Source organism: Rousettus aegyptiacus, unplaced genomic scaffold (genome assembly GCF_014176215.1).
Source record: "Rousettus aegyptiacus isolate mRouAeg1 unplaced genomic scaffold, mRouAeg1.p scaffold_m13_p_4, whole genome shotgun sequence".
Classification (NCBI taxonomy): domain Eukaryota; kingdom Metazoa; phylum Chordata; class Mammalia; order Chiroptera; family Pteropodidae; genus Rousettus; species Rousettus aegyptiacus.
Window position 1 is genome coordinate 150,755,338 of NW_023416307.1, and position 17,768 is coordinate 150,773,105.

General features: G+C 36.7%; 1 protein-coding gene across 8 annotated transcripts in view; it reads right to left on the reverse strand.

Annotated features, from left to right (window-relative positions):
• Positions 1-17,768, reverse strand: part of ULK4 (unc-51 like kinase 4) — a 364,809-nt gene that overhangs the window by 284,712 nt on the left and 62,329 nt on the right. For all 8 annotated transcript variants that reach the window (XR_004950599.1, XM_016163283.2, XM_036219850.1 and 5 more), the window contains exon 20: positions 5,650-5,811. Coding sequence is in view for 7 of the 8 variants with exons in the window: in XM_016163283.2 (XP_016018769.2) it covers positions 5,650-5,811 (162 nt within the window). In the remaining variant the exon portion in view is untranslated. The remainder of the gene's footprint in view (positions 1-5,649; positions 5,812-17,768) is intronic.

Genomic DNA, 17,768 nt, shown 5'->3' on the forward strand with positions numbered 1-17,768 from the left:
CATTCAAATGAGGTAATCAGACCCTTGAGCTTTTCCTAAATTGTTCATAGACTATTAGAGATAAAACTTGTAATTAATAAACTAATAGAATCTAATACGTATTGTTAATAGAAGTGGACTCAGTAATTATGCTTGGAAACACAGGAAAAGCAAGCCAACAACAGCTACATAAAATGATACTGAATGAGTTGCTGAAGGGTAAGCGGGAAATGGACAGGAAAAGTAATGAAAATTCTAGCCAGAGAGAAGAGAACAAGTATTCACATGGAGACGTGAAGTTGCAGAGCATGTTCTAGGAAAGACAAGTTGTCGGATACAACTGGAGCATATTTCAGGGGAAGGAAGAGAGGCAGCGTGTAAGAAAGAGGAATGAACACACAATCCATTTAGAAAAGTAGGCGGGGCCAGTGATGGTCTATGAAGCTGAGACCTTCAAATTTCATGCAATAAGCAGTGGGAAGACATCAAAAGTTTTGAGCAAAAGAGATGGATGGTCATATTCCATAGGAGACTCCTAAGAGAGAAATAAATTTAAGCTAGAAATAGCTTTATAAAAACACGTATTATAATTAATGTCATATAATCTCCTCCCTGATTTATATTTGAAACAGATTTATAACATTGATTAATAATGAAAAGATCAATTATAAGATGAACTGTTAGAAATATTACAATGTCAAAAGAAAGAAAGGCGAGAGGGAAGGAGGAAAAAGATAAAGACTTTGAAAAATAGTCTCATTTTCTTGAACATCTCAGGAAAAAAAATTGAAACTTTTTTATTCCCAAGAATGAACTTCCTTTAAAAGTTATTCAAGAATAGACTCAAAATAGATTAAAGACTTAAATGTAAGACCTGAAGCCATAAAACTTCCAGAAGAAAACATAGGTGATAAATTCTCTGATATCACTACCAGTAATTTCTTTTTGGATATACCTCCTTGGGCAAGGAAAACAGACAAAGATAAATACTATGTGATTTTACTTATATGCAGAATCTAAGTAACAAAAATAACAAACTAATCGAAAACAGACTCATAAATATAGAGGGCAGTCTGGTGACAGTCAGAGGGGAGGCAGGTTGGGGGGCTGGGAGAATGGGGTGAAGGGTTAAAGAAGTACAAATCAGTAGTGGATAGATGGTCCAGGGGTGGGAGCACAGTACAGGGAATGCAGTCAGCAGGAATATAGTGGCTAGGTGGAGAGAAAAAGCAATGAGGGGGAGCATTTCAAAAACTATATAAATGTCTAACCAATGTACTATATACTTGAAACTAATAATAATATAAAATGCTTTTAAAAACTTATTGATAAAATAAAGAAAACAAGTGTTAACTGGTATAAAACTTAGTCTTCCTCCAAAATGAAATGTTTAAAGTAAATGTATTTCTGTTAAACCTTACTTCCAGTCTTCATGAAAATGCTAATAGGACCTTATTATAACCAGAAAGAGGTAAATGCACACAGTAACAATGTCAATTTCGACGGACCCTCTGCAAACGCCTCATGGGAGTGAGACCGAAAGGTGACAGTAGAGAAAGGGCAGGGAAGAGACTTCAACTGGTTATGTCTGTGCTGTTCAAATTTTTCAAATAAATGGATATTATTTTATATGAATTTTAATGACATTCCAATGCTATGACTACATTAGATATTGTGTCAATTCCTATATGGAAATAAACATTTACAGGGAAGTTTACTTTATTCATAATGTATGTATTTACCACCATTTCTGAAGTTACTGAGTAAACAAATATACTGAAAAATGAACATTTGCAAAGCACTAAATATAATTTTGTTCCCTAAAAGAAAAAATATATATAGCCCTTTCCTCATAGAACTGATTATCACATAAAAGTCTTGATATACTTATAAAAGTCTTGTCTTAATAATCACTGACGAATGAAAACGGGATCTCAAACTGATATCTGCACCCTCAAGTTCATTGCCACATTATTCACTATAGCCAAGGTATGGAAACAACCTAAGCACCAGCAACAGATGAAAAGACAAAGATGTGGCATATACATACAATGGAATATTATTCCATGAGAAAAGAGGAAATCCTGCCATTTGCAACAATATCCTTGAGAGCATGATTATGTTAAGCAAGATAAGTCGAAGACAAATGCTGTAAGCTATCACTTATATGTAGAATCTTGAAAAACTGGACTCATAGAAACAGACTAGAATGGTGGTTATCCGGGGCAAGAAAGTGGGGGAAATGGGGAGATGTTGGTCAAACGGTACAAATTCCAGTTTCAAGATAAGTATGTTCTCGGAATCTAATATAGTTAATAACTTTGTAATATATACTTGAAAGTTGCTAAAAGAATAGATCTTAAATGTTTCATCACAAAAAAAAAAAAAAAAAACCCCACAGTGGTTATATAACACAATGGAGGTGTTAATTAACACTATATAAACACCAAAGCAACATGTTGTACACCTTGAATTTACACAATGTTATATGTCAATTATATCTCATTGACTTCATTTCAAACTTATACCATGGTATTCATTGACAGATACCCATATCCAAATGAAATTCCATGACATAATTAAACTCTACTGTGAACATCTTTCAAATAACATTTCAGTCTCTCTCCTCTCTTTGCCAAGGGAGTTACAGACGCAGAGGTCAGAAGTCACAGTCTGAAAACTATGAAAGTAGGGTTCTTCAGGTCTAAAATCCCTACTGTGTAAGCTTCAGTAGAATAGTAGCAGCTAATATCTGAAAACGAATATGGAAAATAAATTAACTAAAAACAAAGCTTGCTCTGAAAGTTTTAAATATTTATTATAATAAACCTAAGAAAATTGTTGTTTGTTTCTAAAACCAAAACAGAAGTTTCATTATTTTTGTAATCCAAGGATTAAAAAATAAGAACATTTTAAATGGAGTCCCTCAAGATCATGCTACAATCAGAATTTTTCAAGCAAATTAAGGATTCTTCCCAACAGTGACTTCGACACAAAGAAACGGTAAGTCTTATCAGTAAAACTAACTTTCTATCAATATGAAATCTGTACCTAGTCATGATGGAACATTCCTTGGTAAGAAATTGGTCCAGACTCTATCTTAGTGTATTTGGAGCACTACAAGGGCAACCAGAGAGCTTCTCCTCAGAATGCTGCTCAAAAGCCTACGAGATCTTCCATTTAACTGGTGGCTTCTGGACATCACACAACAGCTGATAGCTTCATGGAGGCTTAAGAGCACATTAGTGCTTGTATTTTCTGAATCGAAAAAAATTAAATCTCAAATCTGATCTTCAGTGATTTGGTTCTGAAGTATTTACTTTTTAAAAGTAAATCTTTTTAAGTTTCAGACTATATTCTAAAACTGAAATCAACAGTTCCAGTTCAAAATTCACTTCGAAATTTGCTTCAAAAAGATTATTATGCTACCTCCAGAATTTTGAACGATTAAAAAAAAAAAAAAAAGCTTTCTAAGAAATAGACTAACAGACTAAAACAAAACAAACAAGAATATGCCACAGAGACGATATGTGGCCTACGAAGCCAAAGATATTTATTATCTGGCCCTTTAGAGAAAATATTTGCCAACCTCTCACATAAATGATACAAACAGATGATCATATGGCAACCATCACAAAGGTGTCTGGTTCAGGTAGGAATCCTCGATGGGGCTAAAATTTCATGAGGAATCACAAGACAGACCCAGGTTGAGCCTCACCCTACAAAATAAAAGCCCTATATTCGTTACAATTGTAAATGACATGAAGTACACAGAAAGGCTAAGGAACTGTTTCATTTCGGAGGAGACTAAAGAGACATAAGAACCAAAGGTAACACATGATACTGAACAGGATCCTGGAGCAGTAAAGAAAAAACAGACATATTGGGGACAATTGGCAAAATTTTAGTGTAAAATTAATTATTTAGCTGAATGCTAAGAACAAAATATAAGAAGCCCAAGATGAAGAATAAAGCTTAATGTGTCAGATGAAGAAAGGGCTAGAAAGTACAAAACTCTGGTGGAAACAACTGGAAAAAACTTTGCCAAGAAAACAAACTATGCTGATACAAAGATGAAAATGATAACATTAACCCAATTAAAGTAAGACAGATTTTTGTCAAAGCCCACGATTAAAATGGATGCCTCATGATGTAATTCCAAGATGCCTCAAGAAAGTTCACTGGTATACTTTCTAATACCCCCTGATGGTTTCTCTGTAATTACTCAAATCAAAATTTGGATTTTTTGTAATTTTGAAAGCATGTGGCTCCTGAAGCAGAGAGGTGTGTGTGAGAGAGAAACAGACAGACAGACAGAGACAGAGAGAGAGAGATGCTATATAGCCTTTACTTAATGATATTCAGTGAGCAAGACTGTTAGCCCTTTATCTTCAAAATTACATAGATAAATTTAAGAGCATAAAATATCCATAAATATCCATAGGATTTAGCAACATGAAAGTCATCAGAGATCTTAACAGGATCAGTTTGAGTGACACTTTAAGGACAGATATCAAATTGAGCTAAAGAGGAAATGGGCCAGAAAGAAAGCAATAGTTTGTGCCAATGACTCTTTGTAAAGAAGTATGGCTGTGAAGGGAAATATGCAGACGAGAAACCTTTGGATGTTTGTATATGTGCTTTATTTTTTCAATGGGGCAGGAAATGTCTGAATGCTGATTAGAAGGCTGTAGTAGACAAGGACAGGTTAAAGATTTAGGAAAGAGCAAAAATAACCTCGAGTGAAGTTCTCAAGAAGGAAACAGGAAGAAGATCTGGAGAAATATGAGACATTTGTGACAGCAGAAGGGAAAATTCATCAAATGTAACAAGAGGGAAAGAACTGAGAGAGGACAGGTGTGGATATAAATATGTCTACAGATATGGCAGACAGAAGTTAGAATAATTCCCAATGGACGTCTTCATTTTTCTCTGGGAAGTATCAGGGGAAGTCATTTATTAAGGATGTAAGAGAAAAATGTGGGTTTGGAGATCTAAGGAAAGAGGTAAGTTATGAGACTGCCACAGTGAGAACTGCAAGAATGGGCAGACGAGAGAAATACAATGAGGTTCCCATACAATGCTGAGAGTCCGGATGAGATTGGTGATCAAAGAGTATTTAAACAAATCATATGATAGGGTTGTATCTGTTCAATAGACTATGAAACTGATACAGCCATGTGAACACATCTTCATACATGATCATCCTTTACACCAAGTCATTATAGCCATACGAGTAAAGTAAATGACCAATCAAAATACAAAACCTACAGAACCACTAAGGCCTGAACATTAAAATGAACTCATCTGAAACACATGATAACCCATCTATTATAAAACCTGAAACATAGCACTAACAGAACAGGAACAGCCAGGGAACACGAAAAATGTACCCTAACTACTGGCACAGTTTTCCACTATCCATTAGTTTTGGAAAACATAATATCATGGTCTGGCAAGATCCTATTAGAATTTCCTGGAAGTCCCAACGTTTTCCAGCCCCAGTATTGAAAAGTCTGCTTTAGGAAAAAATCAAGTTATCGTTCTCACTATTACTCTGAGATTTCTATTTCCTACCTATCTAATTAAATTTACTCTATTTCTGGCAGTTTTTACAAAGTTGATGTTTAAGTATACGCAAATATATCCCCCAAATATACTCCATCTTACCGATATTGCTGTTATCCTAAGAGAATCAACAGTGGAATGTTTGAACAGGTACCATAAAACAGGTCCAATTTCTCCTGTAATAAAGCCTTGGGCCTGAGCAGAAAAGGTAGTACAGACATTTTCAATAATCTTTGCTGCCATATGATTCACAACACGCTCTTCCTAGAGAATGAGAGAACAAAGAGAATGTTAAAAGGGTATTATTTAGTATGAGAAACATATACATGTTATTTTTTCATAACTACTGCAAACAAAGGCCTGATTCCAAGAGGATACTATCTGCTTCTGGATGTGTTCGGTATTTTAGGAGGTGTGATCATTCCCAATAATTACTTAATTGCTAAAGCTAGCATAATTTTAATATACATTTAATAAAAAGGCTTAAATAATCTGAAAAATACACAATAAAAGCATAACATAAAAATTGGAAGATAATTTTAAAGTCATAAGGAGCAGGCAAAACAATCCTAAAAAATCACTCAGGGCTGAGAATAAGAGGGTACCAATTGGCCAAAGACCATCTAAATATGGGGCATCAAGGAAAATCCTATGAAAGGTATTGCCTCAGGGTGTGATCAAATTAACCCCAAAGGCTGTTCTGGATTGTTCTAACGATGCTTAAAATCTAGCCTCAAAAAGGATCAAACTGTTTACAAGTAACTTAAAAAGTACTTAAAAGAATATAAAAATACTCCAGCACCCAACAATATGAAAATCACAATGTCTGAAATCCAATTAAATTTTACCACACATGCAAAACAGGAAAATACGACTTATAAGAAAAAGAATATTCAATCAATAATAATAATAGATAAAAGACTAAGATGTAAAATATGTCAAAATGGTTATTATAAATATAGTCCAAATACTCAAGAAGGAAGAGGAAAGCGTAAGCACAATAAGAAAAATACAAAGATATAAAAAGATATAAAATATTTTTTAAAAAACATACAAAAGGCTGGGGATAAACAATACAGCTTCCTATATGCAAAATACACTAAACTGGATTAACAGATTAGACTCTGTAGACTAAACGATATGTAAACTTGAAGGCATACTGATAATCAATAAAAACTATCCAAAAAAAACAAAAGAAAAGAAGTAAAATTTTTAAAAAATAGAACAGAGCATCAGTGAACTAGGGGACAACTTCAAACGACCTAATGTACATGTAGTGAGGACCCCAAAAGAGTATGTGCAGTGTGGGGACAGGGGCAGAAAAAATACTTGTTTGAAGAAAATATTGGCAGAAAAGTTTTCAAATTTATGAAAACTCTAGATCTAAGAAACTCAATGAACCTGCACAGAAGAAACAAAGAAAAATCATACCAGGGCATATCATAATCAAACTGCTAAAAACCAGTAATAAAGAGAAATCTTTAGAGCAGGTAGCGTAAAAAGACCCATTATGTGGAGGGGAACAAAGGTAAGAATGACAGGGGACTTCTCATCAGAAGCCAGTGCACACCAAAAGACAGTAGAGCAATCTCTTGAAAGTAGCAAAAGGAAAAAAAAAGGTAACTGTCAACATACAAATCCATGCCCAAAACTTACACCTTTCAAAAACAAAAGTAGAATTGAGGAAAAGAGGGAGAGGTTGGTGAAAAGTACAAACTTTCAGCTACAAGATGGAAACGGTCTGAGGATCTATTGTAAAACATGGTGACTATAGTTAATAAATGTTCTCACCGAAAAAAAAAAAAAAGGTGAACGTGGGGTGATTGATGTGTTAATTCACTCAATGGGGGAATTCCTTCCAAAATGTATATCAAATCTCAAATCATCACTTTGTACCCTTTAAATATCTTCCTATTTTATATATTAATTATACCATGATAACACCGAAAACAAAACAAAACAAAACAAAAAACATGTTACAATTGAAATGTACAAGAATAGAAAGGCTAGAAGGGGAGTACCGGATGTACTGTGGTGTAAGGTTCCTTACATATAATTCTTAAATAGCATATATGAATTAGCACGTCATTATATCCAGTAAATTCTGGTGTGAGGTTGTTATAAAGGTTCTTATATGTTATATATGAACCTGTATATCATTACTTGAAGGTCAACTGTGATAAAGTAGAGAAATATATTGTAAAAAAAGTACCATCCGATAAAGTAGATTAAATAGAGTCATTGAAAAGGCAGGAAGAAATAAAAAGCAAACGAACGAACAAACAGAACACAAATTGCAAGACTGCAGATTTAAACCCATCATTTCAACCATCACACTAAATATAAAGGTCTATATACACTATGTGAAAAGCAGAGATTCTCAAATTGTTGTGAGAGACACCTGCGGTACAGAATGTTCCTAGCAGAATGTCTGGTGCTTGGAGCAGCAAGAACATCGCAAGTAGGTGTGGACTTGCACACGAGGACACCGCGCAGGGGAGGCGCACGCGCCTGACCGATTCCGAGACTTCTTGCTCTAGGGACTAGACAAAGATACTTAAGAGGAGACAGCTGAGAACACGGAGGTGGCTCTGAGGCTGAATCTGGGAGTTGGCTGTAGCTTGGATCCAGCTTGGATCCGCTGACCTTAGAGTAACTATCATTTAATTACAAAGCCAGCATTGTTGTGAGACTTAATAAAAGGCCAGAGAGATAAGGAGTCAGGGTGCTAGTATTGCCAATCCTCCTCTCCTTTATCCATGTAAGTTACACATTTCCAGACTCCGACTCTTCTTCCTAACCATCTCCGCAACAAATGGCGCCCAACGTGGGGCACGAAGAAGAGGGTGCGGAACTACGCTGGAAACCGAAGGGGTAAATCTGCTCACGATACCTTCGGCATAATTTTATCATGGGGAATTCTCCGTCAAATGTGGAGGCCCAGTATATTAAGTTATTGTGACACTTATTGTCATCTTCAGGAGTAAAAGTGAAGAAAAGTCAATTTCGTGAATTGTTTTTGTATGTAGGCAGACATTGCTACTGGTTCAAGCCAGAGGGAAAATCCCAATTAAATGCTAAAGTGTGGAAACAAGTTATAAGAGCTTTGCAGAGAGCTCATCAGTAAGGGGATCCCATCCCTGTTTCTGTTTGGTCCTTATACACTTTAATTTTGCAGGATTTATAGCCTCTGCAATCTGACTCTGAGGGCGCTGCAACTAACTTTGCAATACGCCAAGGAGGAATGGCCAACAGCCTCAGGATTGAGAAAAGTTTACATTCACAATTCCTACTCTAAACAATGCTCAGCCTACTCAGCAATATCAATGGAAGGTATTACCTCAAGACATGCTTACTAGTCCTACCATGTGCCAAATATTTATAATTATGCCTTTGCAAAAAGTAAGGGAAAAGTTTCCTCAGGGATTTGTGTATCACTATATGGATGATATTCTTTTTTGGGCATGAAAAGAAAGAAATATTAGAAGAAATGTTTTTATTTGGAAAGATTGCTCTGGAAAAGTATGGGCTCGAGATAGCCCCTGAGAAAATACAAGATTCCTTATCAATATTTAGGATATAAAATTTTGCAACAGAAAATTATTCCTCAAAAGATAGAAATTAGACAAGATGCTGCCAATACTCTTAATGATTTTCAAAACTTATTGGGTGATATTAATTGGCTGGTCCAAGGCCAGTGGTGTCTACAATTAATCGATCACAGCCAGTTACAGATCTCTTTGTTCCTGGTCCCGACTGGAATCTCTGAGGCCTCGATGTCTGGATAAAAGGTACCTTTCTATTCCTGTTTCTGTTGACTGGTCACCAGGGGGTCCGTGGAGAGACGACGCAGTCACATCTCCCAGACTGTGGCCAGGCCACGGGACGCCACCTCCTGTGCCCTGTTGTCAGATTCTGTTTATTGTCTTTGGTCTCGTCTAGGTTGTAGGTGACGAACTTCTCTGGGTCCACCTACACCCCAGTAATTGTTCTTGTCTGAGTGTCTGTTTTGTGTTCTCTGCACAAGCGTTAGAGGAAACCAGAGTTCACAGAAGACACCCTTGGGGTGTCTCCTGTGACATTTCAAAGAAGGATTTGTAGAGACAGCTGGAGAGCACTGTCTACGGCTGGGTGCTCAAGCGTGGCTGACAATATTGCAGACTTCCGAACAGAATGCTGGGGTGGGTCACTTGTTTTTGTTAAGTATGGAGGGATTTAAAAATGTTACGGAACCTGTGGATGACACCTCTCCACCGGATTTGCCGTGGTGTGCCACTCCGAAAGTTCAGACGCTTGAACGTTGGGTTCGGTGGACTCGGTGTCCGGCTGAACAGGCTCGAGTTTTAGTGAATACTTCCTCAGGGAGAGTCATTGATTGGAGTCCTTCTGGCTCCGCCCGAGCGAAGGGAGGAAAAGTAAATTTGTGGTGGCACCGAGAGATAGAGAACGGTCCAGTGAGCATTTCATCAGACCAAGCTAACAAGAGCACAGTCGTCTGGCATGATGGAGGGTCCCCCCCCCATCTCCTCAACTACCCCATCAAGGGCTACAGAATCATATATGGAAGTTAGGGGCTGCTTTAGTTCCCATGCACGCCTGGAAGGGTTCCGTAAATCAATCTGGGAATTCTTCTCATATCATCACCTTTCATCAGAATGTTACTCGCTTTGCCCGAGCCTGTGTTCGACTCCCCTATATCATTATGAAGGGTACAGTGGGTTGGAATGAAACTTTAGGTTATATTTCGTGTAAAAACTGTTCCTTTTATACCTGTATTAACTCTTCTATTCTTTTTAATAAATCACACGAAAGCTTATACATTCTTAGAGTTAGAACTGAAGTATGGATGCCGGTTAAATTGTCTCGACCCTGGCAGGACTCCCCTGCCACTATGATATTGCAGCAACTGATGGACCATGTTAAAAGAAGAGCTAAAAGATTCCTTGGCATGCTGATCGCTGCTGTTGTGGGTATCATCGCTGTTACTGCTGCTGCTACCACGGCTATAGTGGCTCTGCATCAATCTGTACAGACTGCTGATCATGTTAGAACCTGGCATCGGGATGCTGAACAGTTATGGACTTCTTAAAGACAAATTAACTCCATATTGCAGAGTCAAGTAGCAGATTTATGGCAAGTAGTTAATATTGTTAGGAGATCAAATTGTTAGTTTACAAAAATGGGTGCAACTTAAATGTGATTGGAATACAACTTCCTTTTGTATAACTCCTGTACCGTATAATGAAAGTATGTTTGAATAGGATAAAGTAAGACAGCATATTTTAGGGTATGGTAAGGCTTCAAGTTTAATTACAGACTTATAAACACATATTGCTGATACTTTTCAAGAACAGCTTCCTGAATTACAGGGGATCACAGTGCTACAAAGCATGGTTGATAGTATTAAAGGCTTATCTCCTATTCCACAAATTCATAGGTTAATGGGTTCATCTATTGCTTCTCGGATAGTAATTTGTTTGTTTCTTGTTTTTCTTTGTCTAGTCTGGAAGAGATTCTCAAGAAGCCAAGGATTAGGACTCAGGCCGCTGTGTTCTAAGTAATACTGAATAAAATTCAGCAAAAAGAAAAGGGGGATATGTTGTAAGAGACGCCTGTGGTACAGAATGTTCCTAGCAGAATGTCTGGTGCTTGGAGCAGCAAGAACATCGCAAGTAGGTGTGGACTTGCACACGAGGACACCGCGCAGGGGAGGCGCACGCGCCTGACCGATTCCGAGACTTCTTGCTCTAGGGACTAGACAAAGATACTTAAGAGGAGACAGCTGAGAACACGGAGGTGGCTCTGAGGCTGAATCTGGGAGTTGGCTGTAGCTTGGATCCAGCTTGGATCCGCTGACCTTAGAGTAACTATCATTTAATTACAAAGCCAGCATTGTTGTGAGACTTAATAAAAGGCCAGAGAGATAAGGAGTCAGGGTGCTAGTATTGCCAATCCTCCTCTCCTTTATCCATGTAAGTTACACATTTCCAGACTTAGACTCTTCTTCTAAACCATCTTCACAACATCAAACTAGATTTTTTTAAAGCAAAATCAAATAGTACACTTTTTGCAAGAAACTCCCTTATACATAAATTCACAGATAGGTAAAAAGTACAAGAATGAAAAAAGACAGATCATGCTAACATGTCAAAAGAAAGCTAGAGTGGGTATGTTACTTCAGAAACCAAAATTTCAAAGCAAAGAATATCTCCAAGATAATGGTCATTTCACAATGGTAAGAGTCATTCAACAAAAGGATATAACAATCCTAAATATTTATGCTCCTAGTAACAAAACTTCAAAATACCTGGAGCAAAAACTGATAAAATCAAGAGAATAGATAAATTCACAATTTTAGTTGGGGAATTTGAGATACTTTCTCAAGAACTGACAGAACAAATAGCCAGAAAGTCAAGATAACACTATCAACCCACTGTGATATCTAACTCTACTCGACAAAAGTAGAAAGTACGTTATTTCAAAGATCACGTAAAATATTACTATGTTGGACTATATTCTGGACCATGAAACAAATATGAGTAAACTCTACATTCACAAATTAATTTGAGATGAATCACAGACTTAAATGTAAAAGCTAGAACCAAAAATCTTCTAGACAAGATCACATAAAGAATAACTTAGCTATCTTGAAGCAGACAAAGCTTTCTTAGGCAGGAGAGCAAAAAAAACATACTAGGCATAAAAGAAAAATAATTGCTAAATTAAACTTCATCAAAATTTCTGCTCATGATGACACCATTAAGCCTCACAGTGCCTCACACTGAGACAAAATATTTCCAAACATACTCACTAATTACCTCAGCATTTTATATGTTATATATAGATCAAAATTATTTTTAAATACGTTGAAGAATTATATGTATGATATAATCCCATGTTTGTTTAACAAAAATAAACATATAGATATATAACTAAAGGAAAGGCATAGAAAGATATACAATACTCCACTGCTAGTAATTACAACAGATGTGGCTTGCGGGGAAGGGATGACCATTAACTCTACTTTAGATCTCTGCACATCCTTTGTATCGTTACAGTATGTGTGCATTACTTTTCAACCCAAATTTATGTGTTTTTCATTAAAAAATATTTTTAAAGAAACAATGAGAAGATGCTGAGTTATAGCTAGGTTCACATCACGGTTCTGTAGTCTACTAGCTCTACATCCTTGGGCATTTCCAGCTTCATCATCTATAAAACAGAGAATAAAACACAAGGCGGTTTGAAGATTAAACGAGACAACACACACGAATACTTCATCTAGGTGAGAAAAAAGGAGTAAATTCTCAATGTGTTGGCTTTTCTTCCTATTGTTATTGTCATACAGTATAGACTGGAAGGCTGCTGGAAAAGAAATTTTAAAGATACTTGAACTCCCTCGAACTTTGACACATTTCATTTCTAGAATGAGCGCTGGAGGGAATGTTTCCTCCCCATTCCATTCCTGCTGCTTCCTTCCTTGCAGCTAGAATCCATTAACGTCACATTTTTAACCTCTCTCTGTTCCTTTACTCGATGCGACCCAGGGGGAACTAAAATGCTCCCGTTTAGTTGGCAAATTTGAAAAGGATAAACTGGGCACAAGCCCGCCCACAGAGAGCGATCTTCTCTTATCGCCCACCCTGTCTTACCTGGGTGAGGACTCCACCTGGACAGTGCTGCTACGTCCAGGGTCCTGAGATTCCCTAATGCGGGGGACAAGGAAGCCTACGTGCTCACTGACAGAAGCTATGTCCTCGACTCTAGCTCTCGTTACACACGCACTGGATGTTTTTTGTCCCACGTGCCTTGCTCTTTGTCTCATGTCTCACTAGGTGCTGAAACCTAGGTGGAGTGGGGGAAGATGCCGTCTTGGCGGGGGGGGGGGGGGGGGCGGCTCTCAAATACCTTACATGTGCTTTACATCACAACTGTCCGTCCATTCCTAGAGGACTCATTCTTGGTAGTAGAAAATGACAACTATGTTAGAGCCTAGTTGAAAAAGAGGCCACGTGTCATCCTAGTGTTCTATAAACTCAGGGAGGCTGTCAGGCCAACTGGACCTGCTGCTACCTGAAAGGAGCTACCCTGGTCCCTCTGGGATCCCCTCTACGACACTACACGAGCACTAAGATCAGTGTTATTTTCTGCTTAACTCTTTGGAAGGGATAACTGGACTGAACTAATATCTGCCAAAGACTAATTTGAATCAAAGACCTATTTCATCATATCATGAGGATAAAGGCTATGATGATGAGAAAATAAGCCTATGGTAATCAGACTTTTAATGAAGAGTTGTTCTTTGTTTTAATGGTGTTAAGTAGATCAAATGCATTACAGGCAGTCTTACAAAAAAGAAAGTTTGCTGCCAATATAATTATAATCTACATGCCTACTTTCCTAAAATGGAATACCAAAATTAACATCTAAAATACTGACGTTAACTATTTTCACATTTGTACATTTAGTAAAACCATGATCTTTCTTCTAAAGGCTTCGAGGTTCCTAAAGTTTATTTTGCATCTGTTTCTTCCAATATTGTGGGCTAGATTATCTGGACAACTCTATCCCTCAAAAAGCAACTAAAAATGCTAAGTATGTAAGAAGAAAAAAAATAAACCTTTTCTTAAAGCATCAATGAACTAGTGCCCAGTTGTTAGGCCAGTGACTGTGTAGGCAAGAACCCTGAGAGGTACCCAGACCACTTAAGCTGATGCTTGTCCCAGCAGCATTTGTCCAACAAGGTGAACAAGGGGAATGAGGGCCAGGGTGAGGGCCCATACAAATAGGAAGTCAAATGAAGCTCCCTGCCCCAGGCCCAATTAAAGCTAAAGCTCCCAGCAGCTTAACCTAGTATAATAGATGGGAGCAAGACATACTGTTCCATTTCTCTGACTCCCTGTGATCAGAGGTGGGGGCTGAAGGTGTACGTTGAGGAGAGCTGACTGCAGGAGAAGCGCAGGAGAAGCTACCATTGCTCTGATGGCTGACTTCTTAAAAGCAACAGCTGCAGGCAGAAGACAGTGAAACAGTATCTTCAACTGCTAAAAGTACTATCAGCCTACAGTTGTATCCATGGAAAAAAAGTATATTCTGAAAACAATGTTTGTAGAATAAGTTACTAAAAGAATAAGAGGTATTATTTAAAAAAAAAATAAGACGAAGAAAAAAAAAACACAAAACAGATCGAACAGAACAAAATAAGATGGCAGCTATAAATCCAACGAAATCGACAATTATATTTAAATAAACTAAATACTAGTTAGGAGAAAATGATTTTAAAACAGAAATTTTTTAAAAATACGGCAATATGAAGAGGTACATCAAAAATATAATTATTCAGTTAGAAAGGCTGAAAATAAGAGAATGGACAAAGATATACTAGTCAGCCCAAACCCCAAGAAGAATGGTATAACTACGTTAATATCAGACAGAACAGACTTTGGGCAAAAAGCATTAATGGTGATTTTTAAAGATCACAATATAATGATAAAAATTTCAATAGAACAGGGAGAAAAAAAATCTAAATTTTCTATATAGCCAATAACTAACACTCAAAAATATATAAAAGCAAAATTTGACAAATGCAATCCTAACAAAGAAGGCAATTTAAACATATCGGTAGCTGATAAAAGAGACAGAAACAATCAGCATAGATAGATTTGTATCTGTAACTGTATGTCTATCAGACTAAGGAGCTTGACCTAATGGGGAGGAAAAACCCACCACCGGGGTGGGGGGCGGCAAGGGGGGACCAGGACTCAGGCAGTGACAAACCATTAATGAGCTGCACATCTGGGACTGAAAGCCACATCCCAACTCCCAGCTCAAGGACTCTGAGACGTCGGCCCCAGCTCGGAAACTATGATTCGATATCATCATAGATACCCTACCTGTTCTTCTACGCTACCACACTGTTCTTCAAAGAATTATACCAAATCTTCCTATTTGTGTGTGTGTGCATTCCACCATAAGTCTCTCACTCTGAAGACTTCTCTTTCCACCTGAGGATTAAGCCTATGACGAGGACAAAAACATCTCTATCACCATTGTTAAAGTAACAGAAATCATGTTCATAAAGCAAGTTGACAGTGTCACAATTTCTTAGGTAACCTTAAAAAAAGAAAATCTTCTGAAAACTATATTAACGAAGTGATCACGAACTCAGTATTTAAGACTATAGCTTCCTCTCCCAAAGTGCATTCCACAGCACGCCGCAGGATAAGGCAAGTCTGTGGCCAAAGAACTTCGAAAATGCTGCATGCAGTATCTCCCCGAGCAGTCATAACTAAAAGTTCAGAAAAGCATTAAAAACAAACTAAACTCTTCAATCTTGTTCGACCCAGTATGCCCCAATATATTTGACTAGAAAATCCTTTATTCTTATAACACTTATAACTATCCCATGACAAAGCTAGTTTTCTATGCACAAGGAACAAAAAATATACATAATTTAAAGCTAAAATCGTCTTCTAAGAAGTAAAATTAAAATGAAGTAAAATTTCTATACTGCTTTCTTCCCAAGGCAGAGATTAGAGGGAGAAAATGAGCAATGTACATCAGAGTTAACAGCCCACGAAGGGCTGATGTTGACGAGGCACATTATTAAGTTATGATGCCGGGGGAAAAAAATTTCAATAAGTTAGGCAAAATAACATGTCGATATATTTAAAAACAACAGAAGTAACACATCAGTGTGAATGTACTGAATGCCACAGAACTGTATAATTAATGGTTAAAATGGCAAGTTTTATGTTATATATATTTTACCACAATTTTTTTAAAAACACCAAGAAAAATAGGACAGAAAACATTCTTGATTATAAGGTAATGCAACCTTGTTATTTTAACAAGATAAAAAAGAGGCAATTAAACTCCACCCACCTGCAAAAGTTTAAACAACCTCATAAACAATCTTGGATCAAGGAAAAATTTTCAACTAGAACTGCGGACTATTATACAATAACAATAATGGAAACACTACATGTCAAAATTAATGGGATATAGCTAATGCTAGATCGAGAGGAAAATTAATCGTCTTAAATGCCATAGTGTCTATGCGAGAAAGAAAACAAAACAAATGAAGTTACAAAACAACAATAAAAGGCTGGTATACAAAACAAGGGATAACGAAAATTCCCTTTTCCCAATAAATGGAGACAGGGTAGTGTCTTAATCACTTTTACCTTTCCCATGCCCAGCCAGTACACAAGACATGTTTCATAAGTGCTCGCTGGGAAGAATGGGGCCTGCATCTGAGAGTTAACGTAAGTGATAAATTAAATGCATTTAGCTGTCACCAAGAATTCAAAGGTACTTCAATCAGTTGTTGTCTTATTCTAGTATTTTTTTAAAGAAACCAGTGTATCATTCTCCTATTGTTAGTCTCTTCATTGAGTATGCCTTCCACTGCCTACTAATATTAACAAATTCTCCTAAAATTTATTTATAGATGTCTTCTTCATCAACATCCAAACAGGTGAACTTGAAAAGTTGGCTCTAAAAATTAAATACAAGTAAAAAGGAACAAAAATGATTAAGAACTTCTTGAAAAAAATTACCTTAGTAGGGGAAAACTTCCCATATAGTAAAAAATACATATTTAAAAATAAAGATGATTAATTTAGATCCTATGGCACAGAGATAAATAACAGGCCAACAGAACCAAATAGGGCCCAGGAAAAAAACACATAGACTGATATGACAGGTGACAATGCAGAGAAGCAGGGAGAAGATGAACTTTTTATTAAATGATGCTGGGATAACTAATTACTTTTATTTATTTTTAAAAATAAAGCTGTGCCCATACATAGCACCACACGCACACACACGAAACAATTAGTAAAGTTCTAAATAGAAAAAGGAAAGAGAAAACTTTTAGAATAAAATGTAATAGACCATCTTGATGTTGAAGTAGATAACCTTAAGATAAAGAAAACACAAATCATCGAGGAAGAGACTGATAAATATAGCTATAATAAAATTAAAACTTCTGCTCATCAACAGACACTATAAAGAGAATAAAAAGCCCATTCACAAATTAGAAAGTATCTATGACACATAGAAACAATAAAAGATTGATATCCAGAACACATACAAATTCCTATGGATAGAATTTCATGACATCTGTAATTTTTTTTTTCAAACAGTTCAGAAAATAAACAAATGAATAAATAATAAATACACATGCACATGGATATTACAACAAAGCAAAATAGGAG